The following is a 22,558-nucleotide window of genomic DNA, read 5'->3' as shown; positions in this document are numbered from 1 at the left end:
CAGTTATTTGCTTAGTTTTACACTTTTTAACCATTTTAACTTTTAAGAATAATTGGTGATTTACTAAAGCTGCCACCGCGTTGAAATAACAACAGACTTAAACAGCTGATAACTAAAATGTGGTGCAGTCTGTTAAAATTTTATGTCTGGAGATTAATATTATCTTAATCCATTCTGATAGTCAAAATCAATTTCAAGCCACTCTTGAAAATGGGTTTTGCCCAAAAAAAACGTGTTAAAATTACCCATAGTGGATTGTTATGAGTTATGCATACAATGAAAGTTATGCATACAAAAACTATAAAAATTGCAAAACCGAATGTTCCGTTCAAAATGAATATACCAAAGCTACAGTCTTGTGCTATATGTCTTTAGGTATTTTAAATACTTGTCCAAGAAAATACTCCTTAACATATACAGTCATTGAAGTCACGTTGTTATATAGTATTTAATTAACAAAATCTATCACATTTGCACGTCCCTACTTGCAAAACATTTTTAAAAGTCGCATACCTTATTCGACACCAAAATCAATCATAAATTATTTGATCAATGTATTCTTTTTCAGAAATGGTCGTCCTGGTTCCGCATCAGTTTCCGAGCAGTTTAAAATTGACTGGGGTACATACATGTCATCAAGAAATGATGTTGTTTATATTCGTCTAGATGTCAGAGGTTCTAAGGGACAAAGCAAAAAAGCAATATACCGTCATATAGGAGGAATAGAAGTATTAGATCAAATATCTGTGTTGAGGTAAGAACTTAAATCATATATTTTTTAATATTTTAAACGTAATTTATATTATTTTAGGTATTTGCTTGATACTATTGGCTATTTAGATGAAACTAGAGTTGGTATGTGGGGTTGGGGATACGGGGGCTATGTAACGTCAATGGTTCTCGGTACACAGCAGGACGTTTTTAAATGTGGAATTGCAATTTCCCCGATCGCAGATTGGCTTTACTATAGTAAGAAATTAAATTAAGAATATTAATAGTCTAAGAGTCGGTTCCCACCTCTGAAAATCATAACCTGATCCTACGGCAACGTCCTTTCCCAAAGTGCCAAAGAAAAGATTTCAGTTCAGAATACAAGAGACATTTACATCAGGGATGGCATCGTCAAGTCCTATAAATATTAGCTTCATACTTTAACTTACCAAGACATTCGATATATATTCTACACTGACAAAGATAACGTAGTAAATCCAAATATTTCATATTCAACCCAAATATTTTCGCTTCGATTTTCATCCATTGCGGTTTTTATTAACTTTAAATATGCGCATATTAACTTTTTTTTCTTATTAAATTTAAATATTTTTGGAGTAGTTTTTAGTACTTTAAATATTTATGTTAAATATAAGACATATTTAAATTAAATACAATGCATATTTCTATTCAATACAATGACTATTTGATTTCAAATTTAAAAAATTTAAAATAAATAGTACTAAACACGTGTACAAACAGAAACCATATTAAAATAAACTTAAACATTTAAACAGTGAAATGAATAACCGAAATGTTAAAATTCAATTTAAAATGTTAAAAGTCATTAAGATTTAATACTTTACATATTTAATTTTAATATGCCAATTGTAATAGTAAATATGATAAGTATTCAAATATTTTTGTACACTAAAAAAATTAGTACACAAATTTTTTTTTTGATTTTTCGATTTTATTTAAACATTTATTTTTCTTAATGGTTTGCTGGAAGATACATATAATACAGTTACACTTATACTTATTTTACAGATTTCTGTATAGAAAATATTTTTTGTCCTGGTCCTTGATGTTTTTGATGAAACTCAGGTATTCGATGGTAGCACCGACGGTAACAGAATAGTCAAAATAAGATTCGTCAGAAATAAATAATAAGATAAAAAAGAAAATTAGAGATTTCATTTTAAAGACTTTAAGCAAAATATAAAATTACCAATATTCTCCGCTTTGGTTGAAGTTTTTAGCAGTTCCCTGCAGCTAGGGCTATGAATATTTGATTCATAAAAAGATATATTTTTTCCTTTAAATTTTCCCATTTACCAGACAATGCGTCCTCTCTACCGGGGAACAAAAGCTTAAAATCTATTTGAATCTGAAAGAAATCAAAAGAGCACATAAAATTAATAAAAATCTGAATGTAGTCGGTCGACTTTGTCTGGAACGGTAAATGCACGCTGTATTTGGGTAGTTGCGTTGAAGCAAATGTACATGTGTATGTTCGCTAGGGTACGATCAACTTTGTTGGCGACCAAGCAACGGTAAAAGCACGCTGTGATAAAGTGTGTAGCTGCTCTTCAATGTCTGTACATACATACATATGTTTCTGAGAACCGAAAACTTGAAGTCACTTAATAATTAATACAAGCTTCACTTTAGTTAGATTTCCGTTTATCCACTATGAGCATATGTATATGTATGGGTGTGACGACGCGCGCTAATTTGTTAGATTCTTCAAAATATAAGTAATAATTTTAGTTTAATAATTTTAATTTAACTTTGTATGTATATATTTATGCTTAGGCTGTTTTCACTATACTTTTTATGTAATTATGAAATGGCAAGCGTCGTGCTGTGTTGAAGAAGTGGAATCAACTGTATGTGTATATGTGTTCTTTTTTGATTTGAATATTGCTATTTATTTAAAGAAACTTGACGACTTCGCTTTATAAAAAGGCCCGACACGTCCAACTTCTTTGGCTGCAACGTTTCAATGGCACGCGTCGTGTAGTGGTAAAGAAGAGGAAGAGTCATTGATCAAAGCAAACGCGAAAGAATGAATGTGTGTGGCATAGAACAAAAGATAACCGCCAAAAAATATCAAAGCGCCTTCGTTTGTTTTTGGCCCATTTACATTCTTATTTACATATGTATGTCGAATTACTTTAATGTATATCAAATTGATTTTAAAAAGTATAATGAGGATATAGTTTATGAAATAAATATTTTTATTAAGAAGTCAGCTTAAAATTAAAATATTTATTTTAAATATTACCAAACTTAAAACCGGATAGGGCAGAAACTTATATTTAAATATGAAACATATTAAAAAGTGATAAACAAAAAATAAAATACATTTTAATTAATAAATTTGTATATAAATATAAAAGATAAAAACTTTGAGGTGTTTTTATTTCATATAAACATTGAAAAACACTGACAAATTGACACTTTGCATATTATTATTACAAACATATTTATTTTAAATATAAAATAACTCTAAAATAAAATAATTTGAATACTTAAAATTAATAGGAAACACTTTTAATTTATATACGGATTTTTTTAATTCTGAATATATTAACGATAAATACAATATTTTTTAAAATATGTATAACCAAAATTAAATTAAATATGCTTTTCTTTGATTTAAATATTTTTAATATTAAACTAAGCAAATTAATATGTTTCGTATTAAATCAATGTTTTTTGTATTGTAGCAAGATTGCTACGTCGTAGTATGTATGTATTTGTATGTTGTATTCCTTCTAGATCATTCGTGTAAGTTCTACGAATAAGTTGTTGTTGTTGTACGATGCCGCTCACTGTTCTCTAACTCTCTCTCTCAATCTCATATCTCTCACACTCTCTCAGTGAATCGGGGGTTGATGCGGATCGTGAGCTGAGAGCGAGAGCAGTTGAACGCCGACCGTGATCCTGAACAGACCAAATTAAATTAAATAAAAGAAGTCATATTTGTGTTGGTGTTTAACTTCAGGGGAATACGTTATACCCCTACAAAATCAGAAGTGGGCCGATCACGAGCCAATTAATTAAAAACAAAAAGAAAATTAAAATGGAATTAAATAACGCTTCGATCGAACAATTAAAAAGGTGGTTGAGTGTGTTGAAGGTATCAACAACCGGAACGAAAAAGGAATTGATCTTACGGTTAAATAAAGTACCAAAGGAAGTTCGTGGAAAAATTGATGAAATGGCGAAACAAAAAGGAGATGAAGACGGCGATAAAAGTAAGGGCAATGACAGCAGCGACGAAATTTTCGAAGACGGCGGCGGAATTTTCCAGGAAGAAGACGGCGAAAAAAGTAAAGGCGAAGACGGCGGCATTGGGAATTACAGCGAAGAAGACGGCGAAACTAACAGCGAAGATGGTGAAGCGAGTGACGAAGTGGCTGGCAGCATTCTCAGAATTAGAGGCAAACGGAGCAACGAAAAAGGCGGCGAACAAAACGAAGACGGTAGAAGGAACGACAATTACGCAGAAGGCGACATGCACAACCAGGCTGGAGACCAGTCTAGAAACGCAAAAAGCAGCGAACGTAAAGCGGTAGTGGAAAATTTTAACGAGAGCATCGACGTCTCGTTGGGCATGGCAACACTTAACACAGGTGTTGAGTGAGTTTTCTGGCGGGTCGTGTGCCCGCAAATGGACTACTCAATGGCAAAATATTGCGACCATTTACGGAATAAAAGCAAAATTTGTAAAGATGCTTATGATGAGCAAAATAAAAGGAAAAACTTATGAGTGGCTGCACGCAGATGCAGACCGCGTGTTGCTACCGTTGGATGACATAATGGCAGAGCTGATCTCAACGTTTAGGGGAAAATCATCGAAGTTGGAGATACGACGCAAATTCGAAGGGCGCAAATGGAAACAAAGCGAAAGTTTCGGCAGCTATGTCGACGATAAGATAATGCTTGCTCAGGGAATTAATATTGATACAGATGAAATGTTTAGCTGCATCATCGAAGGTATCCCCAATCAAGGGCTACGCAATCAGGCGCATATTCAATGCTTTGTGGATTTTGGGCACATGAAGAGGGCGTTTGCGGATGTAAGCTTGCCAAAGCTATATGGAGTTGGCAGGCCGACGATATCAACGGATCCCAAGGACAGCAAGGAGACTCGTTGTTTCAATTGCAATGCCAAAGGGCATTGGGCGTATGAATGCAGGAAGTCGAAGCGGTAAAAAGGATCATGCTATGCGTGCGAAAAGATGGGACACTTTGTTACGAAATGCTTGAAAAACAAAAACAAGAACGAGAGCGAAAACAAATATGTAAGATATGTTGAAATTAATTTTGTTAACGATTCTAATACCAGGTTAATTGCAGAATGCCTCATAGATACAGGAAGCCCAATTTCATTTATTAAAATATCCAAAGTGCCCGAAGACATTTCAAAATTACCAGTTTTAAGTTCATATTATGGTTTAACAAAAGTTACCTAAAACCTTATGGAAAAATACTATGTTACGATTTGAAAAATTTAGATAAAGTATATTTTAATTTAGTTATTATGGCAAATGAATCTATGAGTCATGATGTAATCTTGGGACGAGATTTTATGGATGCTTGTAATCTAAATTTGAACCTTGACACTTTGAAAATGGTTACGGTTGAGAATATTGAAAATCCTTCTGATGTTAGTGATGAAAAGCAAATAGTTAGAGATGATGTTAGTGATGAAAAGCAGATAGTTAGCGATGATGTTAATGATGAAAAGCAGATAGTTAGTGATGATGTTACTGATGAAAAGCAGATAGTTAGCGATGATGTTAGTGATGAAAAGCAAATAATTGGTGATGTTGTTAGTAATGTTAGGAATAAAGAAATTTTTAGCAAAATCAGAGATGAAGAAGAAGTTATGAATAAATATTATATTGAGCCGGAAATAAATCTAGTGGAAAAGGAATTATTTAATATAAATTTAACGGACGAAAGTGTAGAATACAAAGTTGGTGATAATGTGAATTATAATGTTAGGTGTCAGTTTGTTAGGATGGTAGAAAGTTGTTATGTAAATAAAGAAAGGCCAAAGGAACCGGAGGTTAGATGCGAAATGAAATTGAAATTAGAGGATTCAAAACCATTCAGTTGTTCGCCCAGACGTTTAGCTTACACAGAGAAAGAAAAATTACAGGTGATATTAGACGAATACTTAAGGGAAGGAATTATAAGGCCGAGTGAATCTGAGTATGCATCTCCAATAGTGTGAGTTAAAAAGAAGTCAGGCGACTTACGACTATGTGTAGACTACCGAAAGCTTAACCAGACTATGGTGAAAGATAATTATCCGTTACCTTTGATTGACGACTTATTAGATACATTAGTAATTAAAACATTATTTTCGAAATTGGATTTAAAGCATGGCTACCTCATTTATGACGCCTTTAGGACAATTTGAGTTTATGCGGATGCCAATGGGGCTAAAGAATGCACCAGCGGTGTTTCAACGATTAATCAATAAGATTTTTGCAAACATGATAAGGGATGGTAAGGTAGTTATATACATGGACGATATCATGATTGCGAGTAAAGAAATGCAAGAACATTTAAGTGTTCTTAGAGAAGTTTTTGATCGATTAGCAAGGAACAAACTAGAATTAAGAGCGGACAAGTGTGAGTTTCTACAAGCAAGTGTACAATACTTAGGATTTTTGGTAACTAGCAAAGGAATACAGGCTAACGACAAAGGAATAGAAGCTGTTAGAGATTTTCCCGTTCCAGACAAAGTACACAATGTTAGAAGCTTTCTGGGGTTGTGTACGTATTTTAAAAGGTTCATTAAAGATTTTTCGATAATCGCTAAACCTCTATATGAATTGTTTAAAAAGGATAAAGAATTTGTAATTGAAAAAAAGGAATTGCAATGTTTTGAAATGCTTAAGAAAAAGTTTGTGGAAGCTCCAGTGTTAGGATTATATTATTACAAGGACGAGGTAGAATTGCATTCAGACGCCAGCGCACAAGGTTTTGGGGCAGTTTTGCTGCAAAGAAAAGAGGATAAAAAGCTTCATCCTATATTTTATTTTTCAAAAGCAACAACAAAAGATGAAGCAAAGTATCATAGTTTTGAACTGGAAACGTTAGCAATAATTTACGCTCTTAGAAGGTTTAGAATTGAGTTAAACCCCCGTATTGCACGGTGGGCATTAGAATTGCTAGAGTATGACTTTGAATTAGTCCATAAATCGGGAAAACTTATGCAACACGTTGACGCGTTAAGTAGAAATACAAACATAATGGTGGTTGAAACGAATAAGTTTGAAGATAATTTAATTATTTATCAAGCAAAAGATGAAAAATTAAAAAATGTTAGAAAAAAGTTGGAAAATGAGAAAAATAAAATGTTTGAGATTAGGAATGGAGTTATATATAGAAAGTCGAATAATGGAAAGCTGTTATTTTGTTTTCCAGAAGAAATGGAGGAAAAGATATTATACAAATATCACAATGAATTAGGTCATTTAGGAAGAGATAAAGTTATGGATGCAATTGTTAGGACGTGTTGGTTTTCGAATATGAAAGAGAAAGTGGCTAGACATATTGAAAATTGTATAAGATGTGTAGCATATTCGCCAAAGTCAGGAAAAGGGGAAGGACTGTTGCACAGTATACCAAAAGGAAATGTGCCACTCGAAATTATACATATTGATCATTATGGACCGGTTGATAATGGAAGAGCAAAGAAACATCTCTTTGTGGTTATAGACGACGAACACAATGGAAGTTATTATGGCATAGAAAGACTACTTTAGGTCTTACAGCAGGCCAACTTGTTTAGTTTCGTATAGGGAAAGCTGTTTTACGTCGGAAGATTTTGGAAAATTTATGGAAGAATGTAATATTAAACATGTCAAAATTGCGACTGGGTCACCTCAAGCCAATGGACAAGTAGAAAGGATTAATAGAATTGTGGGACCAATGATAGCTAAGTTAGCAGATCCAGAATAGAAAATGCATTGGGACACAGTTGTGGAAGATGTTGAGTTTTCATTGAACAACACGAAGCAAAGAAGCATAGCATAAATGCCAAGTAAAATGTTGTTTGGAATCGAGCAGAAAGGAAAAGCTATTGATGAATTAGATAATGTTAGTGATTTTAGAGATTTAGACAAAATTAGAAAATATGGTTCAGAAGCGCAAAGAAAATTACAAAAAGACAACGAACAGAGATAAAGAACAAAGAGTTCGGAGTACAAAGTAGGAGACTATATCATGGTAAAAAATTTTGATAGCTCAGTAGGAGTCGCAAGAAAGCTAATACCTAAACACAAGGGTCCTTATGTTATAGATAAAGTTTTGAGGAATGATAGATACTTAATAAAAGATGTTGAGGGTTTTCAATTATCGCGTTGCCCTTATCAAGGTGTCTGGAGTAGCCAAAATATTAAGCATTGGGATTGGAAAACGAAAATAAAGTTTTGAATAAATCTAAGAATTTGTAAAAACAAAACTAAATTATAGAAACTAAGTTAAATATAAGCCAAAATCAATTGTAAATTAACACAAGATCAGGGGATCTTAAAATGTCAGGACAGCCGAATTGTAGCAGGATTGCTACGTCGTAGTATGAATGTATTTGTATGTTATTGTATTCCTTCTAGATCATTCGTGTAAGTTCTAAGAATAAGTTGTTGTTGTTGTACGATGCCGTTCACTGTTCTCTAACTCTCTCTCTCAATCTCATATCTCTCACACTCTCTCAGTGAATCGGGGGTTGATGCGGATCGTGAGCTGAGAGCGAGAGCAGTTGAACGCCGACCGTGATCCTAAACAGACCAAATTAAATTAAATAAAAGAAAAGACTAGAAGTCATATTTGTGTTGGTGTTTAACTTCAGGGGAATACGTTATACTCTACAGTATTTAATTTAAATGTGAAATAAGAAACGGATTCAATAGGTGGATATTTTAATTTAGTTTTCCATTTTTTTATCAGTGCAATCAAGCATCGCTTTATCGTCCTTATAATATTTATGTTATGTAATATTAAATTGCAAAAATTGTGGTTTTAAGCTATTTTAATTGTTCCGCTTTTGTATCTTTCTTAAGATATGAGGTTTCTGAGTTTTCATTTGTGCATGAGCATTTATTTCTTACATTCAGCAAATTCCCAGCTTTTGGAAAATTTCAAAAGAAATCGGTTTGGACCCTTTGTAATGTTGATTTTTTGGAGGAGTGTTATTATTGTAAGAATCATTAAGATTTTGATATCCATGCTAAATATTCTAATAGTGTTTTCCTTGCTATGGTCTATTAGTCAGCGATCGTAAATTTGACATTAAAAGTGTTTTTTACAAAACAAATGTTTTCATTCCTGATAATTCAAGGGGCCATTTACATGTTATGTAAATTAAAATTACATTTTATTTTAAATATTCAATTTTTTACTATATTATTTTTTCGCTTTTTTTTTATTTTAATATTACATACTTTTCTTAAGCTTTTAAACGCAAACGGAAAATGGCAAAAGCACCTTTAAAAAGTGCATGTTTTCGTCAGCTAGCGCCGAAAGAAGTTAAGCCTTTTTCTCACCCGATTACTGGTTTTTTGTCTTGTTTTGCTTGCCTAATGCATATTAGCAAGAAGACAGAATAGCACCGAATTGCGAGCGCCGAATGGCAAAGACTTAATGACAGAGAAAGAAAGGGAAATCTCTGAATATCTTCCCTTTTTTACCCGACTGTTGCTGTCGGCAGTCTTTTAAAACCCTATACGACTCCTGGAGGGTATCTATAATTTAACTTACTTCACATACATTTTGCGATCAATGAGATTTTCCTCGGTTTGACTCAGTTTGTTATTAAGTTATGGTTTTCAGAAGCTTTTTATTGAGTCTAGACCTACTTTGTTGAAATTAGATAAGTCTTCAAACCTTCAAATTCATAAACACAGACAAAGCTAAAACTACTAATACATTTGGAAGACTGCGTTCAATTCCGGTACGAATTTTAAATTACTTTTGGTACATTTAATTGCACAACTGTACTGTTGAGATCTTCAACGCTTACTTGAAAAACACTGTGAAGTGGTTATATTAGGCTACTCAAAGCGCGAGCAGGTAAGCAAAATAAAAAATTTGAATACTTGTTAAAGAAGGAGTGCCTAACATTAAGAAAAAATAAATAAAATAAAACAAAACGAGAAAGGGAATTACTTGAAATGTAAAGCTAAGGAATTTGTAGGGCTTTATTAATCTAACATTTCTATGGTATTTTTTCTAAGAACGTTGCTTGTCGAGTCAATGGGGGTATATTATTAGCGATATCTGCTGGGATACGCGCCTGCTAGCTATCAATAATCAGGCGTTGTAACGACCAACAAATTTACAAATATACTTTAAATTCTACGTCAAGTTAAGCTCATGCGTACGTAAACAAGCTTAATCCTCGGGCTCACGGGCCTCAGATTCCGTCAACCAAAATTTTTCCCGACACTACCAAAATGTACCCAGTTTATTGGGAAAACTAAAAAAACCTAAAATTTGAAAGGATTTTGTAATCATTCCACTCCCTAAATCTGAGTGCGATTCCAAATTTTTTTTAACCGCTCAACAACAGCGCCAATGGTGTTCAATTCTGTCCCCGACTCAGCATGGCTATATGAAGCGAAGGTCAACGTCTACCAGTCTTCTGAAATTTATTTCAATCATCAGAAACGCTTTTAAAAATAATTAGCAAGCTGATGTAAATTTTATGACAATTTTTTTTATTAAAGGCTTTTGAATTCGTGGACCATCTGTTATTATTGAAAAACCAAAATCTAATGGGATTCCCGATCACGTTGATTACGTGGACTTCAAACATATTTATCTTATAAAAGATCAAACTGTAACCATGTCCACGTGACCTCTGGGGTTCCGCAAGGAAGCTACCTAGAACCTCTTCCTTTTGGAATTTTTATTAATAACTTGCCTTAAGAAGTTCTCTCCTCTCATGTTCTCTCATGTCATGTGATGTTCATTGTCAGCGTTCTTCGCTTGACGTTAACGAAATCCGATGTCCGTGCTCTTTTGAATTCTTGGTGCATCCAGAATTTGCTGTTCCTTAACAACTCTAAGTAGAACTTTATGTCCATTTATCTGAAAATTCGCTTTCTCGTAAGATATATTTTTCGGGTCGAATGATCTTGAACGCACAAATTCCGCTACAGACCTTGGAGTCTTATTTAACCTCAACTTAAACTTCACGGATCACATTGGCATCATAGTTAGTAAAGAAAAAGGTTTTGCTTTGTTTGCCAAACGTTACCACGAAACACCTATACTTACATTTCCTTGGTTCGTCCAATCCTGGAATACTGCTCGTGTGTTTGGTCACCTCAATATGCCAAGTATCAGGATCTGATCGAATCGGTTCAGAAGCAGTTTGCACTGCAAAGTTTAAACTGGGAAACTATCTTAAGCGGACAGACTGCGTCTACTGAACCTGCCCTCACTCAAAGATCGTTGGATCTGCCACGGTGTAATGTTCCTTCACAATCTAAACACTGGAATGGTAAGTTCAAGCTACCTTCTCGGTCAAATACGGTTCTCCATCCCTGTAAGGTCAACTCGTCACCTTCGACCTATTGCGCTAAATATTTGTAAAACGAATATTAAATTCCATTTCGCGTTATATGTTCGCAATATAATGCATTTTTTCTTAATTTTTACTGAATGCTCTGTAAATCTGAATGTAACAAACATCCTAACCCACCAGTATTGTTGTGATTTTCAACACTGGGTAAACGATTTTCCTTCCCTTTCTTTCCCATATGAATGGACTGCTGGTCAGAATGGAGAGAGGGGTTATGCAAAGAGCAAAAATACCGCTCCCATTACCCTAATCGGAATTATTGATTTTGATTGAATATTTCACTTTAAAATATTAGTAAAAATATCATTTTTTAAGCGCATTGTGGGATGATAAATCAAACACGAGCTAAGAATTACACTTGTAACGGAATGATTATTATACTTCTTTGTCCAGTTTTTTAGTTATACAAAAATACGCGTAAGGAAATCGTCATCTCCCTAAATTTGTCTTAACGTAAATACCCAAGCTGTCGGACTATAGGTGTAGTGGCAACTATCTTATCCTTTAAGCTTATCCTGTCAGTGATTTGTTCTTGGAAAATAGTGTGTGGACGATCTAAGAGATGAAGCCCATTCTATTAGTATCATTTCATCATAAGATGAATAAAAATCTGTCGAGTGTTTCGACTATTACTCATCTTTTAAATAAAAAATTTATAAAAAATTAGTTAAGATGACAGCTTTAAATTTGAAATACGCTTAGGTACACGGCTCTTGCCGTACGAAAGTTAGTCATAGACTTATGGTGAAACTGAATGATATACAATGCTGCCAAGATTATTGCCCAATATTACGGGTACAAACTTTCGGTCCTTACACTGCCTTCTAGTACTTTCAACGCTGGGTAAACGATATTCCTTAACTTTCTTTCCTATGTCAAATACGGTTCAGAATGGAGAGAGGTGTAATGCAAAGAGAAAAAACCCCCTCCCGCGCAATTTCATTATTTATTTCCAATTTACAGCTTACATTAACCTAATCGGAATTGTTAAATCAATCGATAATACAAATACATTTTAGGTAAATTTGTGGCCGCCAGAGTTTGGGACGGTTAATTTTCTTACATTCAGCACGCTGCTTTAATATGCTTGTGCTTGCTGTACAATTTTCGTAAAGCCTGCCGAATATGAAAAAATTAAGAAATGTATTTATTAAGATCGTATAATACATTTTCGTCACACAGGTAAAAATTTGTATTTTTGAATAGTTTTTTATAAGCTGCAGATAATAACAAACTATTCCAAAAACTGAGAACTTTTATTTTTATCTATCCATATAAATAATCTGTATTTTTTTTATATTCATGAACGACTATTTCGGTACTAATCTGTCTGGTGCGTTATACGGTAATGTTGAAAGTCTGATAATGCTTTCTTTTAGCGTTTTTGTGGTTACTTTAAAATAAGTTAGGCAGGAACGATTGGTTCTAAGAAGCACTGCAGAACGGTGACATGAAGACAGATATTGATAGCACGGGACGAAATTGTCATTAACACGTTTTAAAACACAACGAAAAAAATAAGCACAAAAGTATTTTACATTCAATTTAAGGCGTAGTTATAAGAGTTTTAACGCACTTTTAACCATTTAACGTCTAAAAGCTACATTTTTTATATTTTCTCAAAACAATTTTTCCGAATTTAAATAGGTAAAGGTCAGGATTTTTAAGTCATAAGCGTACCGCTCTACCGTATAGATGTTGAGGGTGCTATAATTATTTCAAAAAATACGAAATACGAAAGGTGGCAAGTTAATTGGATAGTAGTTGCGCGTTATTCCTGCAGGAACATTAAAGGTTAAGTACGTAATCAAAATGACTGTTGATAAGATTATGCATAAAAGCACTTTATCTGCGTTTGGATCCCCGTTCAAAGCACGTAATGCAAAAATAAGAATTTTGTTATAACTTCAATTTTGCAGACCAACGCCTAAGAGCATTCATAGCTTCAATAATGATTTAGGAGCACACCTAAACATATATTTGGTCCAGTGAGATGTCCAGTTTCTGTACCCCTATAAAAAGTCACACCGTTGCATTTTAGATAGTTCAAATTGGAAAGGTTATACTGGCACCATTCCACAATATTAAACAAAATATTAACTTCAAAGCTTAATCAAATATTTGTGTAGGGCTGTTTGATTTGGGTATATAATAAGCAAGATAACATTTTCGGAGAAAACAGTCGTGGCAACGGGCCTCTTGTGGCAGGAATTACATGTTTTGTCATTAAAATATATATGAAAAAACTTAATTTAAAACCAAAAGGTAATATAAAGTTGCATATTTGTACCCGTTACTCATAGAGAAAAAAGGTATACTATATTCGTGGGAAAGTATGTAACAAGTAGAAGGAAGCGTTTCCGACCCTACAAAGAATATAAATTAATATAAGTCAATATATTTAGATATTTAATAATTGTTATGTGGCGCGGAGCTGCCACAGAGAAACAAAGTTTATTTATTACGAGGAGGAACCGCTCGCTCGCTTCATAAAATCAGAACTGAATACAGGAGTATAAACTTAAAGCTAACAAAAGGTTTTCTCACAGTGGCTACGCAAATATGCTGAGTTGGCCGTCTGTGCGGATACAAAAAGTCCAATGCTGGGTCAGCAAAGAATCAGATGCATGGTCGCGGACTTATTGTCCGGTTAACTTAGTTAACTTATATATTCTTGATCTAGCCAGTCCGTCTGTCCGTATAAACGCTCTCGGAAACTATAAAAGCTAGAAGAGGAAGACTTGACATGCAGATTCCTGGGCTTCCTGTGCAGCGCAAGTTTGTTTCAGCGGGTAGCCACGCCTACTCTAACGCCCACAATCCGAGAAAATCTGTAGCGCTTACCGTTGTTATGATAGGATCAAAATTTTAACTGAATTGTGTTTGTCTCATCAATGTCATCGGCTGACTTAAATAAATGTGCCACGCCCAAGAAGGCTAAGGACAGCTAAATTTGAGCAGCGATCAGGAGACTTGTAGTCTACCTGTAGTGGTAAGAAAAAATCCAGAATTGTATAACAGAATTATTGGAAGTAATTTCGATGATAGTTTTAGAAGTTTCTGTGCGTAGCTAATTATTAAACCGTTACAGTTTTCTTGGTCACCGGCGGTGAACCCAGCGCTGGCGCTGCAACACTTTTAGATACTCTTACATACAGACGAATGTACACAGTTCGCTACCGCCCGTGTCTCAACTTTGCGAAGTCGCAGTTCGCTTTACATATTTGGGAGAGTTCTAGAACAAACCCTTAGATTCTCTACCAAAAGAAATTCGCGAGAGACCACATAGATTCGCAGGCAGCTGCAGAACCATTTAGAAAAAACCACAAAAGAGGAAACCTCAGTACTGTACAGTACCAACAACTCCAGGGTATGCTGACGTCAAAGATTTCGGAGTGACGGTTGAATCGAAAGCTCACATACCTGCATCGGCTGGTAGTGCGGCAGTCTTGTAATTTTACTACCGTATTGGCCTTTTCTTTTGTTTACGCGACGAGCAATTTCCTAGCCAATTTGTAAAACTCGTTGAGTATTTTCACGATCTTTTTTTAGGTAACCAATTGAGATAAACAATAGATTAAATGCACAAATTTAATTAATAGTAATGTAAAAGCCCATGTACCGATAGCTATCAACAAAATATCAGCCTGAATTTATTACTTACACACACAAAACCCAGTATATAGGTGTACATATTCAAATATTTTTGACTAACGCTAACCAAACAGTTGTTGAGCCCAAAATCTGTTATTAAGTGGTAAAATTTACAATTAAGTCGCGATTCTTTAGCTTCTTAAAAGGATTCTAAGGATATTGGTGACATCTTTGTGTAAAGGCTTTCTTTTGAATCAAAGTTGAATTTGATTTAGGATTTGTAGAACGTATTTGATAAAGTCGCGTGTATAGAAAATGTACGATTATATAAATTCATATGCTATGAAATTTCTAATATGACAAAGTAAATAAAAGTTTGCCCGTCTTAAGCCAATGAATTATCGCGGTTGAACACAATGTTACGTTCACTTTACTTTACTTTGGCAGTACCTCCAACAATTTTGGTTGGATAGGTATAGAGGCACGCGGGATCAATTCCAACTAGGATTACGCGCAATACATTGGACTACTTAGCTCTTTCCACCAGCTACACCGTTTGGGGTGTGATATTTTACATGTTTTAGTATTGATTAAAGTAATGACCGGAAGTGCACTTTTATCAAGTGAAGAATTGAAGGAGAACAGGGATAGCAAAAACCCCGACCGTAATACCGACTAGCTGAACACAGAGTGCAGTGTAGTGCACTGAACTTTAGATTCCCTCACCAACCGAGGCTGTAGACTAAACAATTCACAGCCGTACCATTACAGGCTAAAACCAAAAAGTTTGATATACTCTCCATGTATTAAAATCCAGTAAAAAGTTTGAGGTATTCTCCATGTATTAAAAAAAAAATCCAGTAAATAAATGATCAATAGTTTTGCGTTGGAATTTTAGAGATATTAAAAAATATTTTTTAGTTAGCTTTCTTAATTTGAGGATTCGATTCGTTATCAGAATCGATCTACCAAAGTTGATTGGGAGAGCTTAAGGTTTTTCTAGTATTGGTGCAACTTGGATTTATAGGTCTGTAGTTAAGGGTATCTAAGTGAATCAATAGCTATTTAAATTTCAGGAATTGGAATTGATTGCCCCAGCTAGATTCAGACCAACTTTCAGCATAGGACTTAAAGTAGAATATAATCAAACAAAAACAACCTAAGCGACGTTTAGGGGACGAAAATAAATTATACAATCTATTAAATAAATACATTTTCTTCACCTTTTTATGCTTGTGTTACATTAGGAAAAAAACAATTGGTTTGGGAGAAAATGTGGTGAAAATGTAAAATTGTAGTTGTATTCTCACTGAAAATACTCGTTACTCCTCAAATGTCCGTTATAAAAATTTACATCGAAAAAGATTTGTGAGTTTGTGGAGAAATATATTTTTATACTTGGGGAACCCAAATCTTAGGGCGCCACCTACCGACAATTTCAGTAGATGTTATATGGACGACAGACAGATTTAAGCGTTTAAGCCGTTTGTACGCGTTAGAGTGGGCGTGGTACACTTTTTTTTCTCAGTCGATAGGTGTTTATTAGACAAACACTTTTTGTGAAAATCTCAACGCTTTTTAAAAATAGAAAATATTCTCGATAGGTAGGCAACAAATTTTCAAAGCTTTATGGACTTTAACCAATGGAGCAAATGATGGGTTGCATAGATTTTTTATTTTCAAAGTTCTCAACTATCTTATTAAGGTGCGATTGAATTTTTCTCTCGGTGCTTTTAAAGATGATAAATGGTCCCGTAAGTCCTGAATGGTATACTCAAACTTCAAGTTCCCCGAAGATCCTCTTTTCCCTCCCTTGGTAGCAATGAGAACGGAGCGAATATCGTGTCCTTGGTATCTGTGAACAATATATTATTTTGTTATAATAAACAAGAAAGGAAGATAACTTCGGCAAGCCGAAGTTTGTATACCCATGCAGTTATAAGAAAAATCAACTTTAGTAAATACATTTTTCATAAGATTTTCCCACCAAAACTACAATTTGTTATATATTATTTTCCCACAAATTTTCCGATCGCTCCTATGACAGATATATGATATAGTCTTCCGATTTCGATTAAGTTAAATTCAAAGTTTAGAACTGATTTATAAATGTTATATCCAAGCTAAGAAAGGTATATGTTAAAAAACACGAAAGATATATTTTTTTTTTAATTTTTTCCCCGATTGTTCCTATGGGAGCTATAAGATATAGTTGTCTGATCCGGCTGGTTCCGACTTATATACTACCTGCAATAAAAAAAGACTTTTCGGAAAAATTCAGCCCGATAGCTTTAAAACTGTGAGACTAGTTTGCGTGGAAACGGATGGGCAGACGGACGGGCAGACGGACGGGCATACGGTTGGGCAGACGGACAGGCAGACGAACGGACAGACGGACATGGCTAGATCGACTCATCTAGTGACGCTGATCAAGAATATATTTACTTTATGGGGTCGGGAACGTCTCCTTCACTGCGTTGAAAACTTCGAATGAAAATTTATACCCTCTGCAAGGGTATAAAAATGTTATTTCCAAGCGTAGGAAGTTATATGCTAAATAACACCAAACATATAATTTTTTCATATTTTCCAACTAAGTTTCCGATCGTTTCTATGGCAGCATTGTGATATAGTCGTCCGATTTTAATAAAATTTAATTCCAAATACAAAACCAAATAAAAAATGTTATTTCCAAGCGTAGGAGGTTATAAGTTAAAAAACACCGAAACACCAAGATTAAATATTTAATATTAATATTAGAGCGTACACACAAGCTTAGCTGTCCCTTAATCGCACTACGATCGGTCTGTGTTTCGGCCATATTCCCTCCCCTTCACACATTCATATGGCAATGGATCGTCGCGGGCCGCGCAATACGATCCCCTATTCAAGACCTACTCCACTTCTTACATCAGCATGTTAAATTTCTATGTTAAGATTCTAGTTCGCCATAGTTTCAAATTCATTTTCACATTATAAGTTTATTGATTAATATATGCATGTGGGCATATGCCGTGGATAAGCAATATAAAGTTTGCTAAAGCATAAGAAATAATTCAACTTGACTTTTTATTAGCGGAGAGTATCGAAATTACCGCCCATAAGGTGCGCACATCAGCAAAACGCTGACCATTCACGACTGCAAACGTCGCTCAGAGGGCTCTTGAACTTGTACATACAACAACAAGCCTGATACTCGCCTCTAAAATATTAAATTTAATTACTGTATATGTTTAAACGTAAAATATATAAAACTTATAAAAAGGAATATAGAGCTAAGGGCATATATTAAAATAGTTATTTTGAATAGGATTAATTCTTGGTCTTTACTAGGAATATATTGACATTGCCCAAAAAAATGGACGAGAGAAAACAATGACTGTGGGAACTGTTGGTAGTCCTATTACAATGCCTTTTTAGTCCTATTACAATGAATGAGTGGTGAAAATTCTACACCAAAGGTCTCAATATATAATTTCTCAAAATCATCTACAGCTATGTTTTCGATAACAAATATTGAACACTTACCCCTTTTTATTTAATCCTGGCCGATGAGATCTCGACGTTCTGGATCCTGGGTTTTCGAAGATGTTAAGATTGGTTTATATATGTATATGTGATGGCGGCTCACAAAAACATAAAACGAAAATTACGTAAGATAAAAAAAATAGCCCTATAGCTGTATAAATATGTATATAAGTATGCATCGTACGGGAGTTCCACAGCGGCACACGTCAATTTCAATGGTTGAGCTGGTCAGCTCCAATTTCTTGCATTAGTTGTCGGGCTTGCTTCACTTGTATTGAAAAAAAAACGCACGCACTTGCTTTTTGGTGTCTATTGTTTTTGGCGATTTACTGTTATTTATTATTAATTGCCACCTATTTTGCCTTTTATCGGTTTATTGTTTTTATTTTTCTTTTTTTCTTTATAAACACTTTTGCCTCGACTGCGTTTTCCTTCTTAGGCTCTGATGTGGGTCACTACTTTCTTCAGTGCGGGGTGCTGGTCACGGCGTCGCTGAATGGAACGTCTGTACATCTTCACGACCTTAAGGAGCACTATTATCAGGAGTAGGCCAACTATGAGCTTCATGGTCTTGTTTACATCCTGGATATCATCCTTGTGGTCAACGTTCTCCACTGTCCACTTTGGACGTCTTACTGCCCATCTTGGGGGGTCCTTATCGCCTCCAGTTGATTTTGCTGCACTCTTCGTACTCCGGGGTTGAAATGCGGACTTCCTTCAGGATTACGGTGTCCTCCAGAAAAGGATTTAAGGTTCATTCTGCGGGTGTTATATGCCCTTGTCAAACGTTAATGAGTTCGGTTGAGTCCCTGGGTCACTTTTTGGCGTAAGAGTTCCATCTTGTCTGGGAGGTTTATCTTGCAGTCTCCTGCCGGTATACCACCTAGCTTCAGTAACATTGGATAGGCCGTACCATGGGTAACCATACACGTTCCGAACATGGCGTAATAAGTTTCCATGCCAATTGACTCATGTTGCCCATTCCTAAGAGAACACTCTATTCGACTTAATTGGGTATTCCCATTCCGCTGATCCGTTGCAATTGTTGTTCGTAAAATTTGAAATAGCGATCGGTTTACTCTCTCAGCCGCGTTCGCTCGTGGGGAGTAATGGCCAATTTACCATACGAATACCATAGCGGGTCATTAGCTCCCCAAATATTTGGGACACAAACTGCTTGCCGTTGTCCACCGTACTGGTGGAAGATTTTTGTCTCGAGGAACTTGACGCCAGACAAACTTTGAAAAGTGGTCTAGGCATACAAAAATCACAAAGTTTCCGGCTTTGGTCCTTGGGTATGGTCCCATATAGTCGATAAATAATCTCTGTCCAGCCCTTTCTGTGATACGCTGTTCTCTCATGGGTGGTTGGTAATTTTTGTTGGCGGTCTTGGTACAGAGGTCTTTTACAGACCTCGCACTCCTTTACTATCTTTTGGACATCTACAGACCCCGCACTCTTTTACTATCTTTTTGACATCTACAGCCATCCCTCGCCAGTAGTAGAACTGTCTCAGTTTGGTTAGTGACTTGTGCAACCCCCCTTGCCGCGCAGTTATGGCATCATGTGCTCTCCAGACCAAGTCGGGTCGTAGCTCAGTGGGAACCCAGAGCTTAGTGCTCGGCCTTTATCCACGGCGTCGTTTAGGCAGAATCCCATCCGTTTGTAGTCGTAGCCTTCCGATGTTTGAAGGTCGGCAATTTTACCTAACTGTTGTTCCACCGTGTGCACCAGTTTGACATAATCCGGTGATTGGAACGCTGTCGAATCCAGGTTGATGTGTAGGTCCAGTTCTTTCGCACCAGTCTTCTGTAGTTCGTCCACATGAACTCGTGAAAGTGCATAGGGGACTACATTTGATGGTCCTTTTCTGTGTTCTGTGGGAGGTCAAACGCTTGCAGCTTCAGACTCCACCGTGCGAGTCTGCCTGACAAGTCTGTCTGACCCATCATCCATTTAAGGCTAGCGTGATCGGTGATCACTTTGAAGGGCATCCCTTCTAATAATGCACGGAATTTGATAATTCTGAGAAAAGGGCCTAACATTCCAATTCGGTTATGCTGGAGTTCCGCTGCGCCTTGTTCAACTTGGCTGACATATAATCAATCGGGTGTTCCCCGCCTGAGTCATGGGCTTGGAACCAAACTCCTCTCTAAATGGTTTCTTGAAGTCTGGGGTGACAAGTACAGGTGCTGAGGCTATGCTGGTTTTCAACAGTTCAAACGCCTTAATTACTTCTTCCGACATCTCAAATTTCTTCACAAGGTCTTTCTTTTAGCAATCGTGAAGCGGAGCCGCTGTCTGGGCGTAGTTTTAAATAAACCTCCTGTACCAGCCAGTCATACCCAGGAGCCTTCGCATCTGTTTGGTGGAGCTAGGCTGAGGAAGTTCCTGTATCGATAGTATTTTTGCCTCGTCAGCTCGGATGCATCCTCCCCCAACCACATACCTTAGATACCTTGCCTGGCTGTAGCAACATTTTTTTTGTCTACATGCCAGCTGTAAGCAGGCGCTTACCCGGCTCAACATATTTAGGTGAGCTTCAAATGTAGGTGAACAAACCAGCAAGTCATCTAGATACACAAATACATTTTCGCGTAGCTCCGCTGGAATATCCTTATCCATTAGTCGGCACATTCTCTGTGCGGCATTGCACAAGCCAAACGGCATGACTGTAAACTGATACAGTGGTCTGCCGGGTACTGTGAATGCGGTTTTCTCTCTACTTTTGGTCTCGAGAGGTATTTTTTAAAAGGCGTCTTTTAAGTCAATGGCAGAAATTTAATACGTTTCCTGTAGTCGATGAGAGACCCTCAATATGCGGTAGCGGGTATGCATCTTTCATTGCGAATTGACTTTACGTGCATCGAGGCACAGGCGATTTTTCTGACCCTTTTGCACCAGAGTCACCGGGGAACTCTAGCTACTGTTGCTCTTCTCGATCACGCCTAGACCTAGCATGTGGTCTAGTTCGGCTTACACCAGCTTTTGATTAGCTGAGGATAGGTCCTCGTTGGTTACTTCCATTATATGCTGCTCTAGGCTGCTCTTTCCTAATCTCTTTTCGAGGCATGAGGGATACGTGCTGCAGCTTCGAATGTTCTTCTGGAGTGAGCTGATGCGCTTCGCTCATATCCAGGTCCCCAGTCATAAGGTTGACATCTGGTGTTGTTCCAATGGTGGCAACCTCGCGTCTACCTTTACCGAGGAATGTGAGGCCGAATGTATTCCAGATATTAATTCCGAAATAAAATCGTTGTGTCAGACCTGGCACTATCAAAAACTCTAGGTCCTTGGCTTCCCCCTCCCATTCTATCGGTAAGGTTATTGCTCCGATTACTTGGGTCTCGCTACCGCTCGCTGTGCGAACACACTCTTCTTTCAGCTTTCTTCTGGTCACATCCTGTTTTTCAAGAAGGCACTCGCTCCTCTGCCATTACAGTTCGCACCAGCGCCTGTGTCTAGTAACGCGATTATTTCTTCTCCATCGACCATCTTTTTGGGAAAGAAGCGATTGTCGTTTCGCATTCTCACTATTGTGTCCACCGCTTTTTGTTTGAGCTGGGATAGTCTGCTCTGACATCATATAACTTTAGTATCTTTCGCGCTGTTTGTTTCTCGCCATTGGCATCTTCCGAGCCGGTGAAGATACGTTCGCGGTCGAGTTCGTACTCCCTTTTTCGTTGTTCTAGGCTCTTATGAGGGGAGATTTGCTTTGGTTTTGATGCTTTTACTGGAAAGGATTGGTCTTTGTCCGCCCGGCTATCACGGTTTTGCTTGACAGACTTCGCGCAAAAGCCGCTGGGTGGCCGCTGGGGGTATGTCTTCCCAGAACCTGCAAGTTGCATCATTGAATTTGCTGGGGCAGGATTCTTCCTTTGAAGAGTGCTTCCTGTAGAAGCACGCCCTTTTACCACACTGATAGCACACTAGGGCGTGTAGTGGACCTGAGCATTCTTGTCCATCCCCACAACGCCCCCGAGGTTCTTTTTGCTGCCGGTTAAACTCTTTCACTGTGACCGCGTCCCGCAGGGACGTCCTCCAGGGTCGGAAATTCCTCTATTTCGTTGACCGCGGCACGTTTCTCCCGGTGTTCTTTAACCAGCG

General features: G+C 36.6%; 1 protein-coding gene across 1 annotated transcript; it reads left to right on the top strand.

Annotated features, from left to right (window-relative positions):
* Positions 1-3,940: 3,940 nt before the first annotated feature.
* LOC122818081 (uncharacterized protein DDB_G0290685-like) lies at positions 3,941-4,366 on the top strand. The gene has a single exon (XM_044091549.1). The coding sequence runs from the start codon at positions 3,941-3,943 to the stop codon at positions 4,364-4,366; it is 426 nt and encodes a 141-aa protein (XP_043947484.1).
* Positions 4,367-22,558: the final 18,192 nt, after the last annotated feature.

The sequence above is a fragment of the Drosophila biarmipes genome, unplaced genomic scaffold (genome assembly GCF_025231255.1).
Source record: "Drosophila biarmipes strain raj3 unplaced genomic scaffold, RU_DBia_V1.1 ptg000005l, whole genome shotgun sequence".
In the NCBI taxonomy this organism is placed as follows: Eukaryota; Metazoa; Arthropoda; class Insecta; order Diptera; family Drosophilidae; genus Drosophila; species Drosophila biarmipes.
Note: the sequence above shows the minus strand (reverse complement) of the source record. Positions and strands in the feature narration are given on the sequence as shown.

Bases quoted from the DNA above. Each gene is read 5' to 3' on its own strand.
- LOC122818081 (XM_044091549.1), top strand. From the start codon at position 3,941: ATGGCGAAACAAAAAGGAGATGAAGACGGCGATAAAAGTAAGGGCAAT.